At 36.4% G+C, this 16,518-nt stretch overlaps 1 protein-coding gene across 7 annotated transcripts; it reads left to right on the top strand.

Annotated features, from left to right (window-relative positions):
• The first annotated feature begins 1,041 nt into the window (after positions 1–1,041).
• aldh18a1 (aldehyde dehydrogenase 18 family, member A1) lies at positions 1,042–13,582 on the top strand. Of its 7 annotated transcripts, none has more exons than XM_058794293.1 (19): positions 1,044–1,179; positions 1,554–1,585; positions 1,758–1,867; positions 3,393–3,544; positions 3,696–3,845; positions 6,042–6,146; positions 6,235–6,393; positions 6,876–6,966; positions 7,614–7,738; positions 7,841–7,985; positions 8,086–8,159; positions 8,327–8,426; positions 8,547–8,767; positions 9,049–9,186; positions 9,680–9,875; positions 10,011–10,132; positions 10,955–11,141; positions 11,428–11,523; positions 11,612–13,561. In XM_058794293.1, exons 3-19 carry the CDS (start codon positions 1,777–1,779, stop codon positions 11,806–11,808), a joined length of 2,349 nt encoding a protein of 782 aa, XP_058650276.1. In that variant the 5' UTR covers positions 1,044–1,179; positions 1,554–1,585; positions 1,758–1,776; the 3' UTR covers positions 11,809–13,561. The 7 variants fall into 7 exon arrangements, with proteins under 7 accessions (XP_058650272.1, XP_058650277.1, XP_058650276.1 ...); XM_058794292.1 differs by having other exon boundaries at positions 1,554–1,589; positions 11,612–13,560; XM_058794290.1 differs by having other exon boundaries at positions 1,049–1,179; positions 3,324–3,544; positions 11,612–13,582.
• The last annotated feature ends 2,936 nt before the right edge of the window (positions 13,583–16,518 follow it).

Raw genomic sequence — 16,518 nt, 5'->3', positions numbered from 1 at the left:
CTGTAACGTAAACTCACAATAATTAAATATGGAAATCAAGTCAAATTTTAATTGCAATATGCTTTGAGATCACAAAACTGGTTTGAGGGGATGTTTTTGCCATGTCCCTGGATGCTGCACTAATTTCTAAAATATGTTGCATGTATCACTTTGTATCCTAGTATATTCATTTTAGCACTGGATTTAATTAATTCTGTAAAAATGTTTTGAGTGATCGTGGTTTTAGTAGACATCGTAACTTTAAAACATTGAATACTAGGCTATTTGAATTAGCCTACAGAAATTATGAAATTATCAAAATGCCAAAAGATTAAAAAAAAAAAAAAAAAAAAATTATGTGTTAATGAAAGATAACCTAACCCTCAATAACTCACATTTATTTATATGCTGTTTATTTTCTTGCTGTTATATATATATATATATAAACAATTAAGATATAATTAATAAAGTTTAAGTGCCAAAGCTTGACCACAGCATAAGTATGAAAGTCTACAAAATTAATATTTAATAAGTTTAAGAGCTGTTAATTACATAACAGAGATAACCTACAGTGTCCGAAAACAAGGAGGCAAATAATGAACAAGACAAAACAAGCTACCTGGTGTTCATAAACAATAGTCTATTTAGAGTGATCACTTTACAATGGAGTTTATGGAGAAATGGGTCACTAACCCACTAAAGACCTAAGAAAACTATGCAAAACATCAGCATTAAGAATGGTCCATTGTCAATGTTCTGTTCTTGGAATGCAACTGACCCCGTCACAGATGTCCGGATGTTTACACACTGCCCTCTAGTGCTGGAGGCTGAGATTCAAATGGACTATAAAACAACTATATCGACACCGAAAAAAATACTACATAATACATATTCAGACCTTTAACGGCGTTTTTAATTGTTTTATTATTATTAACAACAACAACAACAAACAAAAACCAACTCTACAGTTTTGCGCAGATTGCGTAGGTGACCCAAGGGGAGTCGAGCGTAAATATGTTTGTGAATCTTAACGGTAATCAGCGTAAAACTATCAGTGCGTACGCCTGTTGCGTAACTACGTGGATGAACGTCAACATGGCTGAATCCATGAGAGCAGCTGCCGAGAGTTGATGTGGCACTGAAGAGCAGCGGCGGCAGTGAATTTGAGCTTAATAAATCACATTTATTTTGTAGATTAAGGTATGTAAAATGACATTTACACAATACTGCTTTACACATTTACTTTGCATTAGAAATGTCACGCTGGGCCGTTTAATCTTCCTTCTTGCATCAGCCAACGTGTCTCTAAGGAAAGTTTACAGAGAAAATAATTGTTGTTGTTTTTTTTTAATGGCTGTTAGTATTGATTTGTTTATTCGTTATTATTTGTTGTGGTGCTGTAGTAAGTGGTGGTTTCTTGAGCCCCGTCTTTTAGTATTGTTAAATATTATTATGCACAGCATGCATTTAGATCTTACACAATATAAATATTTCCTACTCATTATTAAATGTATTCATGTAATAAAAACATCCAACCCTGGTAACTTAACTATTTTCTTTTTCTCTTCATTTAGCTCAATGATGCACTTGACTTGTTGAATTGAATGTAGGTCAGTTGGGTGTAGATCAAGCTTTTGTTTACATTTACTTTAACTTAAATAAACTATGATCATGTATGATCTCACACAATGTCTTGCATAACTTATTTATGTAGGGAACTTGCCTGAAAGATCTAACTAAATTGTTTTGATCAACTAAATTTATGATTTATGTTTCAGTTGTACAAATCAGGTCACCATGTATCTCCAGAAGATGTTCTCCTGTTCTCAGCTTTTAGCGAGACCAAATGCTCTGCAAACATTCAAAAGAGCTGCTTCAAAAGGCAAAAGTAAGTATTTATGTATTTCTGTACCTTGTATAAAATATGTAGGGTACTATAAAGAAAAGTTTATGGATTGTGAAACTGTTGTATATCGGAATGGATACTGTTCAGCATATCCTTGTTTCTTATTTATTAAAATCAGTCAGAGACAGAGCTTTAAATATGGAGATACAATTAGTTGTTTCCATTCATGACCCTTGCTCCTAATTTACAGCATGTCTGTGTGTCTCATTCACTGGGCCGGTGCTCCTCTTTGAGTTCTGTCCTGTCAGCGTTTGGGTGTGCTGTCTGGCTTTGCTGATGTGGAACCTTTTGCTATGTTATTTTCTTTCATAAAGAATGTGGTGGGGTTTGGTGGGCGCTGAACTTTATAAGCTCACAGCTTTGTGAGTGGCTTGTCCCAGATTTCTGTTCACTTCATTTGTTTGCTTTTACAGATCAATTTTTTTGATTGCGCTGACATTTTTTATTGATGAATTTTGTATAAGACCAGTGATATTTTATAAGTAAATATAGTCAATATTAATTTCATATTTCCATGGACACCAGCTTAAAGTTAATTTGTTTACATTTATGCATCACTCCCTCTTATGTAGAGAGTGAGATTTCAGATTCACAGTTTTTACTCAAATTATTAAAAGTTACTGGTCAATATTACTCATTTAATGACATTTAATGTGTTGACTTTTTAATTTCAAAATAAAGACACAATTTCTTTCTTCACATTACTGTACACTTTTAGTATTTAAAACAATCAAATTTAGTGTTTAGACATTTTATTTTTCGTATTATCGGCTATAACATGAAAATAATTGTCATCTTACTGCTACATGCCAGACATTTTACATATTTCACTAAATACACATCTATAATGATGTTTATAAACTATAAAAATATAATAATAAAATAATATTTGTAATTACGAAATAAATAGCTAGAATAGACTTCATTTGAAGGTGATTGGATCATGAAAGTTGGACTGTGATGATATTATTTTATTTATTTATTTTTTCCTGCCCATGTGGCTTTGGTTACAACAGTAGAAAAGAAGCACATAGAAAGTTATTCCATTTTAGATTATAGATTATAAAAAACATGCATACATGAATTTTGTGGGGAATAGCATAGGGTTAATTTGTTTACATTTACATTTACATTTATGCATTTTCAAAGAGACCATACTGTACAAGAGAAGAAAGTAAGCAATTTGTCATTGAGCTAATTACTGTACATTCTTAGTTTACCATGCCATTTGTTACATTATGGACATGCTCTTCATACTTCCTGTTTTCTCTACTTGTCTTTTACCATTTCCCCTCAAATCCATCCTCTCCTCATTATCCTAATAGTCATCGGTGCTGCAATCAATGCACACTAACACAGTTCATTTATCCATCACTCACTGGCTTTCCTGCATGGCATGCTCCTCATTGGGTGCTTTCCCGGCTCTCTCTCCATGCAGATCCCTCTTCCTCCCCATTTCTCACACTCCATGCTGTGCGTCAGTGGAGTAACGTGCCTTTTTTTACAGTGCCGCTGGCACGGGCGCACGGTAAGTCATTTGCCCACCGCAGTGATCTCCGCCAGGCCAAGAGAATCGTTGTCAAGTTGGGGAGTGCTGTTGTAACCCGCGGCGACGAGTGTGGCCTCGCTTTGGGCCGACTCGCTTCAATTGTAGAACAGGTAAAGATGATAAAAGCTTAACAATTTGCACATAAATTAAATGTTGTACTAAAAATTGTGATACTGTAAAAAGTTATTGTAGCAAATTTGTTTAGAATATTTAATTGATGCCACATTATAACTCTTTATTTATGCATTTTGATTGTTTAAGGTGGCCATGCTTCAGAATCAGGGCAGAGAGATGATGATCGTGACCAGTGGTGCTGTAGCATTTGGAAAACAAAGGCTGAGGCACGAAATTCTTCTCTCACAGAGTGTCAGACAAGCCCTCCACTCAGGCCAAAATCAACTCAAAGATATGGTGAGGACATATAAATTTGTTAAAAATAAAAATGGGTTAAACAAAAATACAATATAATGTTAAAGGAAGTTAATCCAAAAATGAAAATTTTATCATCAATTACTCACTCTCATGTCATTTCAAACCCATAAGACTTTCATTCATTCATTTTTAGTGAAATCTGAGCGATTTCTGTCCCGCCATTAAAAGTTCATTCACCTAAAACTGTGTATACACACACACACACACACACATATACATATATACACGCATATATATATATATATATATATATATATATATATATATATATATATATATGTGTGTATATATGTATGCAGCAATGTCTCTAGTTATAGTGAAACTTAGTTCCTTTTGTTCACGAACAGCGCCGTTGTTGTTACCTCGCTTGTGAGAAGTCATGTAGTTTTTAAGTTGTTTACTGATAAAATCGTCAGAGTAGCGCTAACAACATTAGCGCGATGTATGTTAGTGTGTGTGCAAACTGTAACTGTAATGTGTGTGTGGTCTGTGAGGGAGAGAGAGCGGGAGAGATAGAGTATGTGCTTTCCGTACATAATAAAGCGTAATTTTGTGGCAAGAACATGGACATGATCTGTCGTTTTTATCATATTGTTTACTATATTTATTTGTTTGGCCAGTGTCGTTATGGGTGTTGGTTATTTTGCTGTTGTAAGACCTTTGAAATAACAGAAATCATTTGGCGAAGTGATATGGTCATGTAATGCGGTCAAGAGCAGCCGCATTACCTTAGAACGTTCAGCAGCCAATCAGATTCAAGCATTCAACGGCCCCGTAGTGTGTGTGTGTATATACATATACATACAGTGGGTAAAAATAAGTGTTGAACATGTCACCATTTTTCTCAGTCAATATATTTCTAAAGGTGCTGTTGACATGAAATTTTCACAAGATGTGTAACAAAACAAATAAGTTCAGAAATTGTGTAATTAAATGGAATGACCCAGGGAAAAAGTATTAAACGCATGAAGAAAGGGAGGTTCAAAAAGGCATGGAAAGCCAATACACCAGCTGAAATCTATTAGTAATTAGAAAGCAATCCTGCCCCCTATCAGTGGAAATTTAATATTAGCTGGTTCTGTCCCAACACCTGGATGATGAAGATGAAACAAGGGTGGACATTTCAGCAAGACAATGATCCCAAACACACAGGCAAGGAAACTCTCGATTGATTTCAGAGAAAGAAAATAAAGCTGCTACGATAACCCATCCAATCACCTGACTTGAATCCAATAGAAAATAAGAACTAAAGATCAGAGTTCATATAAGAGGCCCATGGAACCTTCAAGATTTGAAGAACGTGTGGAAGAATGGGCCAAAATCACACCTGAGCAATGCATGCGGCTAGTTTCTCCATTCAGGAGGCGTCTTGAAGCTGTCACTACCAACAGAGGCTTTTGTACAAAGTATTAAATACATTTCGGTAGTTCATTACTTTTCCCCTGTGTCATTCAATTTTATTACACACAACTTAATTTCTTAATTTCTATTTGTGTTTTCTTTGTATGTATTGATTACCTCAGGCTTGCTTAGTTGGGGACACTTATAATTTCCAGCGATTATTGTCCACTTGATTGCACAAATACTATTAGAAGTGAACTGAGCTGGATGATGGCATCACTGAATTCAGTGATGAACTGCCTTTAACTGAAAATTGAGTGTTTACTATTGTCCTTTTGCATTACGACACATTATTTTCCTATTTTATACTGTAAAGCTGCTTTGACACAATCTGTATTGTTAAGCGCTATATAAATAAAGGTGACTTGACTGACTTGACCATGATTCTTCTAAAAAAATTTATAGATAATCATGTAAACCTGAGTTGCTTCAGTCCAACAAGTGTTTATCTGTAAATAACTAACAATATAAAAGTTATTTTTAAATTACTTTATAAATTAAGATTTCACAGCATAAAGGCAGACCCCAATCTGAAAATTCTGAAGAGACACAATCACTTTTTATGAACAGATTTAATTCACGTATAAACATTGATCAAAGCACATATATAGAGCACATCAAATATGGTAAATATAAGCTACTGTATATGCTTGATATTTGAGAAACAAACCTCATTGGTTCCTGTGCAGCAAGCAAGCATGTTTCTGCTGAGTAAACTAATCTTTTAATTTAAAAAAGTTAAGAAGCTGAAGTTGGATTTGTTTCCTTTGTCAGTCACTGCCAGTTCTAGAGGCGAGAGCGTGTGCCGCTGCGGGACAAAGTGGACTTATGGCTCTGTATGAAGCTATGTTCACTCAATACAGCACCTGTACTGCCCAGGTACATACAGACACTAACATATGCATGGTGAAGCTACAAAATACACCCTTATTAATATTTTCATTTATTTTTTTATTTGTTGCTTCAGATCCTGGTAACAAATCTGGACTTCCATGACGACCAGAAAAGACGGAACCTGAACAGCACTCTGCACGAGCTGCTGCGTATGAACATCGTGCCCATCATCAATACCAACGATGCTGTGGTGCCTCCCCCAGAACCCAACAGTGACCTGCAGGGGGTAAATGTGGGTATTGGGAGAGAAAGAGATTGCCCAGCAGCCTTGCCACCCATCCTCTTCCTTTTGGAACTGCATGCTGGGAGGGGCCTTTACTGATACATGCTGGGAGTCAGAGCAATGCAGAGGCTTGATCTTTGTCTCCTGCACCGTTGCAGCCTAAGGGTTTTTTCCATTCCTGTAGAAACTGGAAAGAAATTAACATTACCTCATTCCACAGTACTGTCGCTTGCTCTCTGGGCTCATCCATGCTTGCTCTGTCTTGCACTCGCTGCGGCTTCAAATGTGGTTTCATGTGGAATTCTGCCTTTTCATAGACTAGACAGAGTCATTGTTCATCACCCCCATTTTAATACCATAGTTTAGAGATAAATGTTCATGGGAGCATGAAATATATTAGTGATGTCTGCCTTTGTGGGCTTTAAAAGACAAGGGCCGCTTTCTCTAGTTTGAGTCTCTTTTGAGACTCTTTTCTGTTTTTCATATTGCAGGTTATCAGTATCAAGGATAACGATAGTCTTGCAGCGCGGCTTGCCGTGGAGATGAGGGCAGATCTTCTCATCGCTCTCTCTGATGTAGAAGGTGAGATTTCAGTTTGAATGTTAATCAGGGAATACATCAGTACCATATCATATTTCATTGGATAGATGTATTTTTTTATTTATCTGTGTCTATTGTATATTGTTTTTTTTTTTGTTTTTTTTACATTTAAAATATTTAGTAACGTTAGTAATAAGGATATTGTGCATTAAGATATCAATTTTAGTTCTTGTGGTATTATTATTATTATTATTAATAATATCATCATCATCATTTATATTTTACACACTTAAATGTTTTTTTCTTTTAAAGAAATGTCTTTTTTGAAAGAAATTAAATTGAAACAAGGAAACATTAAATTGATCAAAAGTGAAGACATTCATAATGTTTCAAAAGATTTCTATTTCAAATAAATGCAGAAAAATGTATCATGGTTATGATTTTGCACACTATAATAATACTAATTATTTATTTTTATAGTATTATAAAAATGATATTTTAAACTATATGACTAATCTAAAACTATATATGACTAAATATAACTAAAGGAAAAGTATAAAGACTAAGATTGTCACTCTTTTTAATGCAGTTAGATGCAGCCTAAAGCTTTCCATAGTAAATAATGACATGCTTTTAATATTTGAGTAAAATAATAATTATACTTTAATTGCCTTTATCACACTTTCCAGGCCTTTACGACAGCCCACCAGGGTCAGATGATGCCAAGCTCCTGGACACATTTTATCCTGGGGACCAGCATTCCATAACCTACGGCACAAAGTCCAGGGTCGGCATTGGAGGAATGGAAGCTAAGGTGTGACTACAGAAAGAATATCTGAGATATACACACACACTACATAGCTTTTGTTAGGATCAGTAACTGAAACTGACAGTCTGTTTGTTTAATAAACTTCAGGTTAAAGCTGCTCTCTGGGCTCTCCAAGGTGGGACGTCTGTTGTCATTGCTAACGGTACACACCCCAAAGTCACAGGTCATGTGATCACTGACATTGTTGAGGGCAAGAAAGTAGGAACCTTCTTCTCAGAGGTCAAGCCAGCTGGTGAGTTAACACATGTTCTACTGATTCAGTTTTTTTCTAATGTGATTCATTTATCTTTGTTTGTTGAAAGACCTCAGATGCCACTTTTCTTCATCCACAGGTCCCACGGTTGAGCAGCAGACAGAAATGGCTCGCTCTGCTGGCAGGACTCTTGCTTCCCTTGAACCAGAGCAGGTTAGCTGAACTTTTAAACCACTATTTTACATGACTGTCTGGAATCATTTGTGCATATTTTCCCAGAAACAGTAGAATCATTAGATTACAAAAAGGAATATTCTGGGTTATTTTCATCTTAACATCTATAAACAGCATCTGTGTCATATCAATATGTTTGTCCACAGAGAAGTGAAATCATCTGTGCATTGGCTGATCTTCTCACTGAGAGGAAAGACGAAATCTTATCTGCCAACAAAAAGGACATGGAACATGCTGCCAGCACAGGTAACAGGAAGTAATTGCTACTCTCCAGACCATGTGCAAACCCCCACTGGAGTGGTGTATCACAAAGGGCTTTTTTTTTTTTTTTCCTGGTTCACTCAATCTCAATCCGTTATTTTACAGGTCGTCTGTCTCCAGCCCTGCTGAAGCGACTCAGTTTGTCATCATCTAAACTGAACAGTCTGTCCATTGGCCTGCGTCAGATCGCAGTGTCCTCTCAGGACAGCGTTGGCAGGGTTCTGCGCAGGACTCGAGTGGCAAACAACCTGGAGCTGGAGCAGATCACTGTCCCCATAGGAGTATTGCTGGTCATCTTTGAGTCACGACCAGATTGCCTTCCTCAGGTCAGGTGCACAAAATGCATGCATCTACATAAATAGTGTAACTTTTGGGTCATTGTTTTAGTTTTCCTGTAAGTGAGCATGTTTATGTTTGGGCCAGTGGGTGGTGGTTAAAGCTCTTGGCTGTAAACAGAAAGGTTGTAGATTCAAAGCATTACCAAATTGACCAAGTCCAGGTTGCTCAATATTTGTGTGTGTGTGTGTGTGTACTTTAAGTTGATTTGTGTAAACATCTGCTAAATGTCAAAATTTTTTACTTTTTAAAAAATTTTTTATCCCAACAGGTTTCTGCTTTAGCCATTGCCAGTGGAAATGCTCTTTTGTTGAAAGGTGGCAAAGAGGCAGCCAACACGAATCGCATCCTGCATGAACTTGCCCAGGAGGCTCTGTCCATCCATGGAGTCAAAGACGCCATCCAGCTGGTAAATTAAACATATATTTGCACCAAGCTTACCAAGGCTACATTTGTTTGATCAGAACTACTGTAAAAACAGCAGTATTGTGAAGTATTATTACAATTTAAAAAGAACTGTTTTCTATTTTAATACTCTTCAAAACTAATTTATTCCTGTGATGGCAAAGCTGAATTTTCAGCAGCCATTACTCCAGTCTTTGTCACATGATGCTTTAGAAGTTTGATGCTCAAGAAAGATTTCTTATTATTATCAATGCTGAAGAAAAGTTGTGCTGCTTAATATTTTTGTGGAAACCATGATAATTTTTTAGTATTCTTTGATGAATAGAAGGTGCCAAAGAGCAGCATATATTTGAAATAGAAATCTTTTATAACATATTTTTACTGTCACTTTTGATCAATTTAATGCATCTTTGCTGCATAAAATTATAAAAAATAAATAAATACTTTTGTTTGGTAGTGTGTATATGTAGTCATTTAACAGATGTAATGTGTGGCAGGTGAGCACACGTGAAGAAGTGGAGGATCTGTGCCGTCTGGAGAAGATGATTGATCTGATCATTCCTCGTGGCTCCTCTCAACTAGTCAGAGATATTCAGCGTGCGGCGAAGGGCATCCCTGTTCTTGGCCATAGTGAGGGGATCTGCCATGTTTATGTGGACCATGAGGCCAGTGTAGACAAAGCCATCAAGATCAGTAAGACTGCCAGTGAAGATTTACGAGTGTAGATGTTTTTTATTTTATTTCCACATTGGTGTACTTCATAAACAGCCATTTGATATTGTGGTATACATTGGTTTAAATCACACTGGTTATGTTTTATCTCTCTAGTCCGAGACTCCAAATGCGACTACCCTGCAGCCTGTAATGCCATGGAAACCCTGCTGGTACATCGAGAACTTCTCAGAACCCCATTGTTTGATCAGATCATCGACATGCTGAGGACAGAACATGTAAGACTGCATATATATGCACAGTATGTCATTCATACTAAATTAGGCTTACACTCTGAGGACTGTAACCAAATCTTTCTTTGGTCTAGAAAAAATAATATAGTGTTCCTATTGAAGCTGCTTTCTGCCTCAGGGTAAAACAAAATAAAAAATGTAAATGCAAATGCATACTATAGTTCAAAAGTTTGGGGTCGAAGATTATTAAAAATGTTTTTGAAAGAAGTCTCTTTCTCACCAAGGCTGTTTCTATTTAATCAAAAATAAAGTAAAACAGTAATATGAAATTATTCTGATTTAAAGTTACTTTCCTATTTTAATATAATTTAAAATTTGAAATGAATTAAAATTTACTACATTTCCTGTGATGGCGAAGCTAGCCATTACTTCAGTCTTCAGTGTCACATGATCCTTCAGAGCTTATTCTAATATGCTCATTTGATTCTCCAGAAAATATTATTTTATTATAATTGTAAAAAGTTGAGCTGCTTAATATTTTTGTGGATACATGATGCATAAACTATGATAAAATTTTGTTTCAGGATTCTTAGATTAATAAAAAATAGTTCAACGGCATTTATTTGAATTAGAATATTTTGTAAATAATAAATTTGTTTACACTCACTTTTAAACAATTTAATGCATCTTTGCTCAAAAGTATTAATTTCTTTAAAAAAAAAAAAAAAAACTTGAACTACTAGAGTAGTGTACATCTTAATTATATCTCACTGTTACTTTTTTCCATATACTTCTGCATATTCAAAAATGATAGTCTATGTTTATAACTGCACTTTCTTACAATTATTGGTGATTTGACCTTGGTAGGTGAAGATCCACGCCGGCCCCAAGTTTGCATCTTACCTGACCTTCAGTCCGTCAGAGGTGAAGTCTCTGCGCACTGAGTACGGGGATCTGGAGTGCTGTATCGAGGTTGTGGACAGTATGCAAGAGGCTGTTGATCACATTCATAAATACGGCAGTTCCCACACTGATGTTATTGTCACTGAAAATGGTAAGACTGCCCTATAGTGGTGGATAATCATGTATCATAAATATAGGCACTTTGTGTTAACATTAGTTGCAAGCTGTGTTATAGTTGAAGTATGTAAGTGTTTTAATCAAAATTAAATGCTCTATTGTGAACAAAAAAAGCAGTGCTGTAATGCCATCTAGTGGAAAGATTGATATTACTTTCAAACATTGATTTTTATTATTTTTTTAATTATTTTATTTATTTATTTAGCCATTTATTGAATTTATGTAATTAATTCTCTTTATCTTTCACTTACTTTGTGTAGAGGACACAGCAGAGCAGTTCCTTCAGCAATTAGATAGTGCCTGTGTCTTTTGGAACGCCAGCTCACGGTTCGCTGACGGATATCGTTTTGGTCTCGGTAGGTGTCTTTTTCTTTTTTTTCCCACCCACAAACTTATTTAAATTTTTTCCTTTTAATCTCATAATGACCCTGTGGTGCTTTGTAGGCGCGGAGGTTGGCATCAGCACGGCCCGTATTCATGCCCGTGGGCCTGTGGGGTTGGAAGGGCTTCTCACTACCAAATGGGTCTTACGGGGCGAGGGCCACACAGCTGCGGACTTCTCTGAGCAGGGCAGCATGACGTATCTGCACGAGAATCTTCCGGTGGCACAGGTTCTTCCTGGACGAAGAACCACCAGCTAGAGTCGTGAAGTAAAAGCATCTGCAGAATCAAATCTTAAGTAAAAGCCCACCCACTTAAAACCTATTTAAAGACTCCCATCAGGCAGTGTATTTGGAGTATGTGTGAATACAAGGCAAATCATCTGTGGATGGAGAGCTCTTCAGTGAACCCATACATTTATACAGCTAATTTAGTCAAGTGTGTCTTGTTCTCAGAATGAACCAGTCGAACTTATAGCTACAGAAACGCAGAACAGACGACAAGGGATTTTGCTTAAAGCTGTGGTCCATCTGATTGTTTTTGTCATTTGTGCATTGTATTATGTTCTTTTGAGCAGCAAAAGGTATTCCTGGTTATGGCAAAAATAATGACAGCTTCACTCCAGTATGGAGTGAATGAAAAGAGGCCTCACGAATTGCCCATGTTATATATTTCTGTAATTCCTGGCACAAATTGGAGCATTAAAAAATAATTGTGCTGTTTTACAGCATATTGTGTACACCTAACTTCAGCTTTAATGGAGGGGGAAAAAATATATTTTTCATGTGGCATAGTGCTTGCTATATACAACATCACATAAAAAAACTGTATTATTCATTTGCCATAGTTCTAGTCATATACACAGCATAAGAAAACTTAAATAAATTGAATAAGAAAACTAGTAGTTTCAAGCTGCTCTGTCTGTGTAAGTTGTTTTTATTGAAAAGAAAACAGAAAAACAATTTTCCTGTGCATTACCTCTCTCATTTTTCTTTTTTTTTTTTTATGCTCACTGCTTTGTAATCATGAATAATGTGCAGACCTGTAGACATTTCTGTGTTACTGCTGTAAAATTCACCCGGGACGGGCAGCTTTTGTCCTGAACTGCTTCAAAAAGACCTCGTTATCTGTACTTTAAAGTGCTGTAACGCTCAACAAAACAGTGATGCTAATAGTATGAAAAGTATTCTGAAGATGTTCACAATTTTTGTATGTAGAATAAATTTCTTTTTTGTACTTTCGAAATGCTTCTGGATACATTCGATGCCTCTGACAAAGATCTGAAAGTTGAATTTGTACCTGAAAGATGTTTGGAAAGGATTTAGGGAGGAAACTGACAAGTATTGGGGCCATTTTGAACTTGATTAATAATCTTTCTTAAGTACAGTTCAGTGTGGAAAACATCAAGAGACTGTTCTGTAGGGAGAGAGAGACTTGCCAAGCACTAAGTGGGACATGGAAGAGTGAAAACAATACTACAGAGGATTAATTATGTTGCTATTAGGAAAGAAGAGACTGCGAGAAGACGGAGGCTTGCCATGAAAGTGCCAGTGCCTTTTGACTCACAACTTCTTTTTATTCTGCAAAATGTGCGGTTTACGCTCAATGAGCCTTCATCAGAAACTATAAAGATCCAGAGATGAAGAGAAACAAAGTCTCATTCATCTGTTATTGTGTTCCAACTTTACTGCGAAAGATCTGTGATCAATGACTGTTTGGATGAAAGAGGTTAAAAAATGCTCAAATGAGGAGACTTACTGCCAAATCAGGAGACGGAAATACAGGTGCAGCCATATAAAATGCGAAATTATAACTAACATGTGAAACAAAGGTTGCAATGCTGATTTTCAAAAATATAAGATTGCTTTTTATAAAGTAACAAGAGTGTCGACCCTAAAACTGTATTTTGTCAGTGCAGTTTTATGTTCAAATTATGAGTTCTAAATAATTCTCGATTTGTTACTACTGTATATCAACCTGCTTGCAATATTTCACACATCTGAGAGTTTAAGATATAATGGATGTGAAATTTAAAAGAACCGGTCTCATGGCAAGCCATCGGACTTTCACAGTCAGTACAGCTTTAATTGAACATTACTTGAGGCGAAAACTCATATTTCTTGTGTTTCCTTGATCTTTAGAGACTCAAATGTGCTCCCTGCTGAGCTTAATTTTTCAAATCAATAATTAATCGTCAAAGTTATTTATTCATTTGTATCTTTGCCAATTATGAGCTTCTAATTAACAATTTCAATAATTGATATTTATCTCTGAAAGAGCTCGGTATCCATATCATGAAAAATGCATGAGCTGAGATATGAACTTGGTTTTGTTTTGTGTTCTGAGAGAGCCGCATGCTCGGGGCTAAGACCAGGCCACTTTGACTTTTCCTCTTTGAGTCTGTGTTGCCCTATGATGTGCTGCTAATATGGGGCCTCTTTCAAGGGCCCAAAGCGTCTGCTACTCATCATGTGATCTTATAAAAGTCCTCTGCTCTACCATCCTCAGAAACTCCTTTTTTTTTGTTCTTTAATAACTAAGTTCAAAGAACTAGCGGTTTCCTTAATAATTTTCTTTTGTCTCTCAGGAATGAGATGACGTCATGTACGATCAAGCCGATGGACGTATACTGCATGCAACAACATTTTGACACGTTTCATTCATTCAAGATTTCTGCGGGGTTTAAAAGGGTCTTAAAGTCTTAGTTTGCCCTTTCACAAATATATTCATAAAATCATGGCATTAGATGTTTACAAAAAAAAAGAATATCTTTTTGTCTTGTTTTCCAATACAAATTACATGTATGTATATGTGTGTGTATATATGTGACCCTGGACCACAAAACCAGCCTTAAGTGTCCATTCTTCGAAATTAAGATTTATACATCATCTGAAAGCTGAATAAAGAAGCTTTCCATTGATGTGATAGGACAATATTTGTCCGAGATACAACTATTTGAAAATCTGGAATCTGAGGGTGCCAAAAAATCTAAATATTGAGAAAATCGCCTTTAAAGTTTATATATGTGTATATATATATATATATATATATATATGTGTGTATATATGTGTGTGTGTGTGTGTGTGTATATATACACTATATTGCCAAAAGTATTGGGTCACCCCCTTCTAATGAACAGGTTTGACTACTTTAGTAATTTCCATGAGTACAAATCTTAATGTTTAAGCATATAATGATATTCTAGGGAATTGTGTGCTTCTAATTTTAAAGCAACAGTTTGGACAGGACCCTTTTCTATTCTAACATGACAATGCCTATGTGTATAACGCAAGGTTCAAAAAGAAATGATTGATTTAGTCAGTGTAGAAGAACTTGACTGGTCTGCAGGAAGCCACGTCCTAATCCAAGATGAAGACCTCTGTTGTGACTTTAAATGCAGATCTTGAGCCAAAAAACCTTTACCAAACAACAAGATTTGTACTCATGGAAATTACTAAAGTAGTCAAACCTGTTCATTAGAAGGGGGTGACCCAATAATTTTGGCAATATAGTGTGTATATATATATATGTGTGTGTGTGTGTGTGTGTGTATGTATGTATGTATATACAGGTGCATCTCAATTAATTAGAATGTCGTGGAAAAGTTCATTTATTTCAGTAATTCAACTCAAATTGTGAAACTCGTGTATTAAATAAATTCTTTGCACACAGACTGAAGTAATTTAATTTAATTGTGATGATTTTGGCTCACATTTAACAAAAACCCACCAATTCACTATCTCAACAAATTAGAATATGGTGACATGCCAATCAGCTAATCAACTCAAAACACCTGCAAAGGTTTCCTGAGCCTTCAAAATGGTCTCTCAGTTTGGTTCACTAGGCTACACAATCATGGGGAAGACTGCTGATCTGACAGTTGTCCAGAAGACAATCATTGACACCCTTCACAAGGAGGGTAAGCCACAAACATTCATTGCCAAAGAAGCTGGCTGTTCACAAAGTGCTGTATCCAAGCATGTTAACAGAAAGTTGAGTGGAAGGAAAAAGTGTGGAAGAAAAAGATACACAACCAACTGAGAGAACCACAGCCATATGAGGATTGTCAAACAAAATCGATTCAAGAATTTGGGTGAACTTCACAAGGAATGGACTGAGGCTGGGGTCAAGGCATCAAGAGCCACCACACACAGACGTGTTAAGGAATTTGGCTACAGTTGTCCTCTCCTGAACCACAGACAACGTCAGAGGCGTCTTACCTGGGCTAAGGAGAAAAAGAACTGGACTGTTGCCCAGTGATCCAGTGGAGGAAGGGTGGAGAAGCCCAAGTTGCTTGAAGTCCAGTGTTAAGTTTCCACAGTCTGTGATGATTTGGGGTGCAATGTCATCTGCTGGTGTTGGTCCATTGTGTTTTTTGAAAACCAAAGTCACTGCACCCGTTTACCAAGAAATTTTGGAGCACTTCATGCTTCCTTCTGCTGACCAGCTTTTTAAAGATGCTGATTTCATTTTCCAGCAGGATTTGGCACCTGCCCACACTGCCAAAAGCACCAAAAGTTGGTTAAATGACCATGGTGTTGGTGTGCTTGACTGGCCAGCAAACTCACCAGACCTGAACCCCATAGAGAATCTATGGGATATTGTCAAGAGGAAAATGAGAATCAAGAGACCAAAAAATGCAGATGAGCTGAAGGCCACTGTCAAAGAAACCTGGGCTTCCATACCACCTCAGCAGTGCCACAAACTGATCACCTCCATGCCATGCTGAATTGAGGCAGTAATTAAAGCAAAAGGAGCCCCTACCAAGTATTGAGTATATATACAGTAAATGAACATACTTTCCAGAAGGCCAACAATTCAAAGTCTTATGAAGTATTCTAATTTGTTAAGATAGTGAATTGGTAGGTTTTTGTTAAATGTGAGCCAAAATCATCACAATTAAAAGAACCAAAGACTTAAACTACTTCAGTCTGTGTGCATTGAATTTATTTAATACACGAGCTTCACAA

This window comes from Onychostoma macrolepis, chromosome 12, assembly GCF_012432095.1.
Source record: "Onychostoma macrolepis isolate SWU-2019 chromosome 12, ASM1243209v1, whole genome shotgun sequence".
Lineage (NCBI taxonomy): Eukaryota > Metazoa > Chordata > Actinopteri > Cypriniformes > Cyprinidae > Onychostoma > Onychostoma macrolepis.
This window is presented reverse-complemented; position numbering and strand designations above follow the sequence as displayed.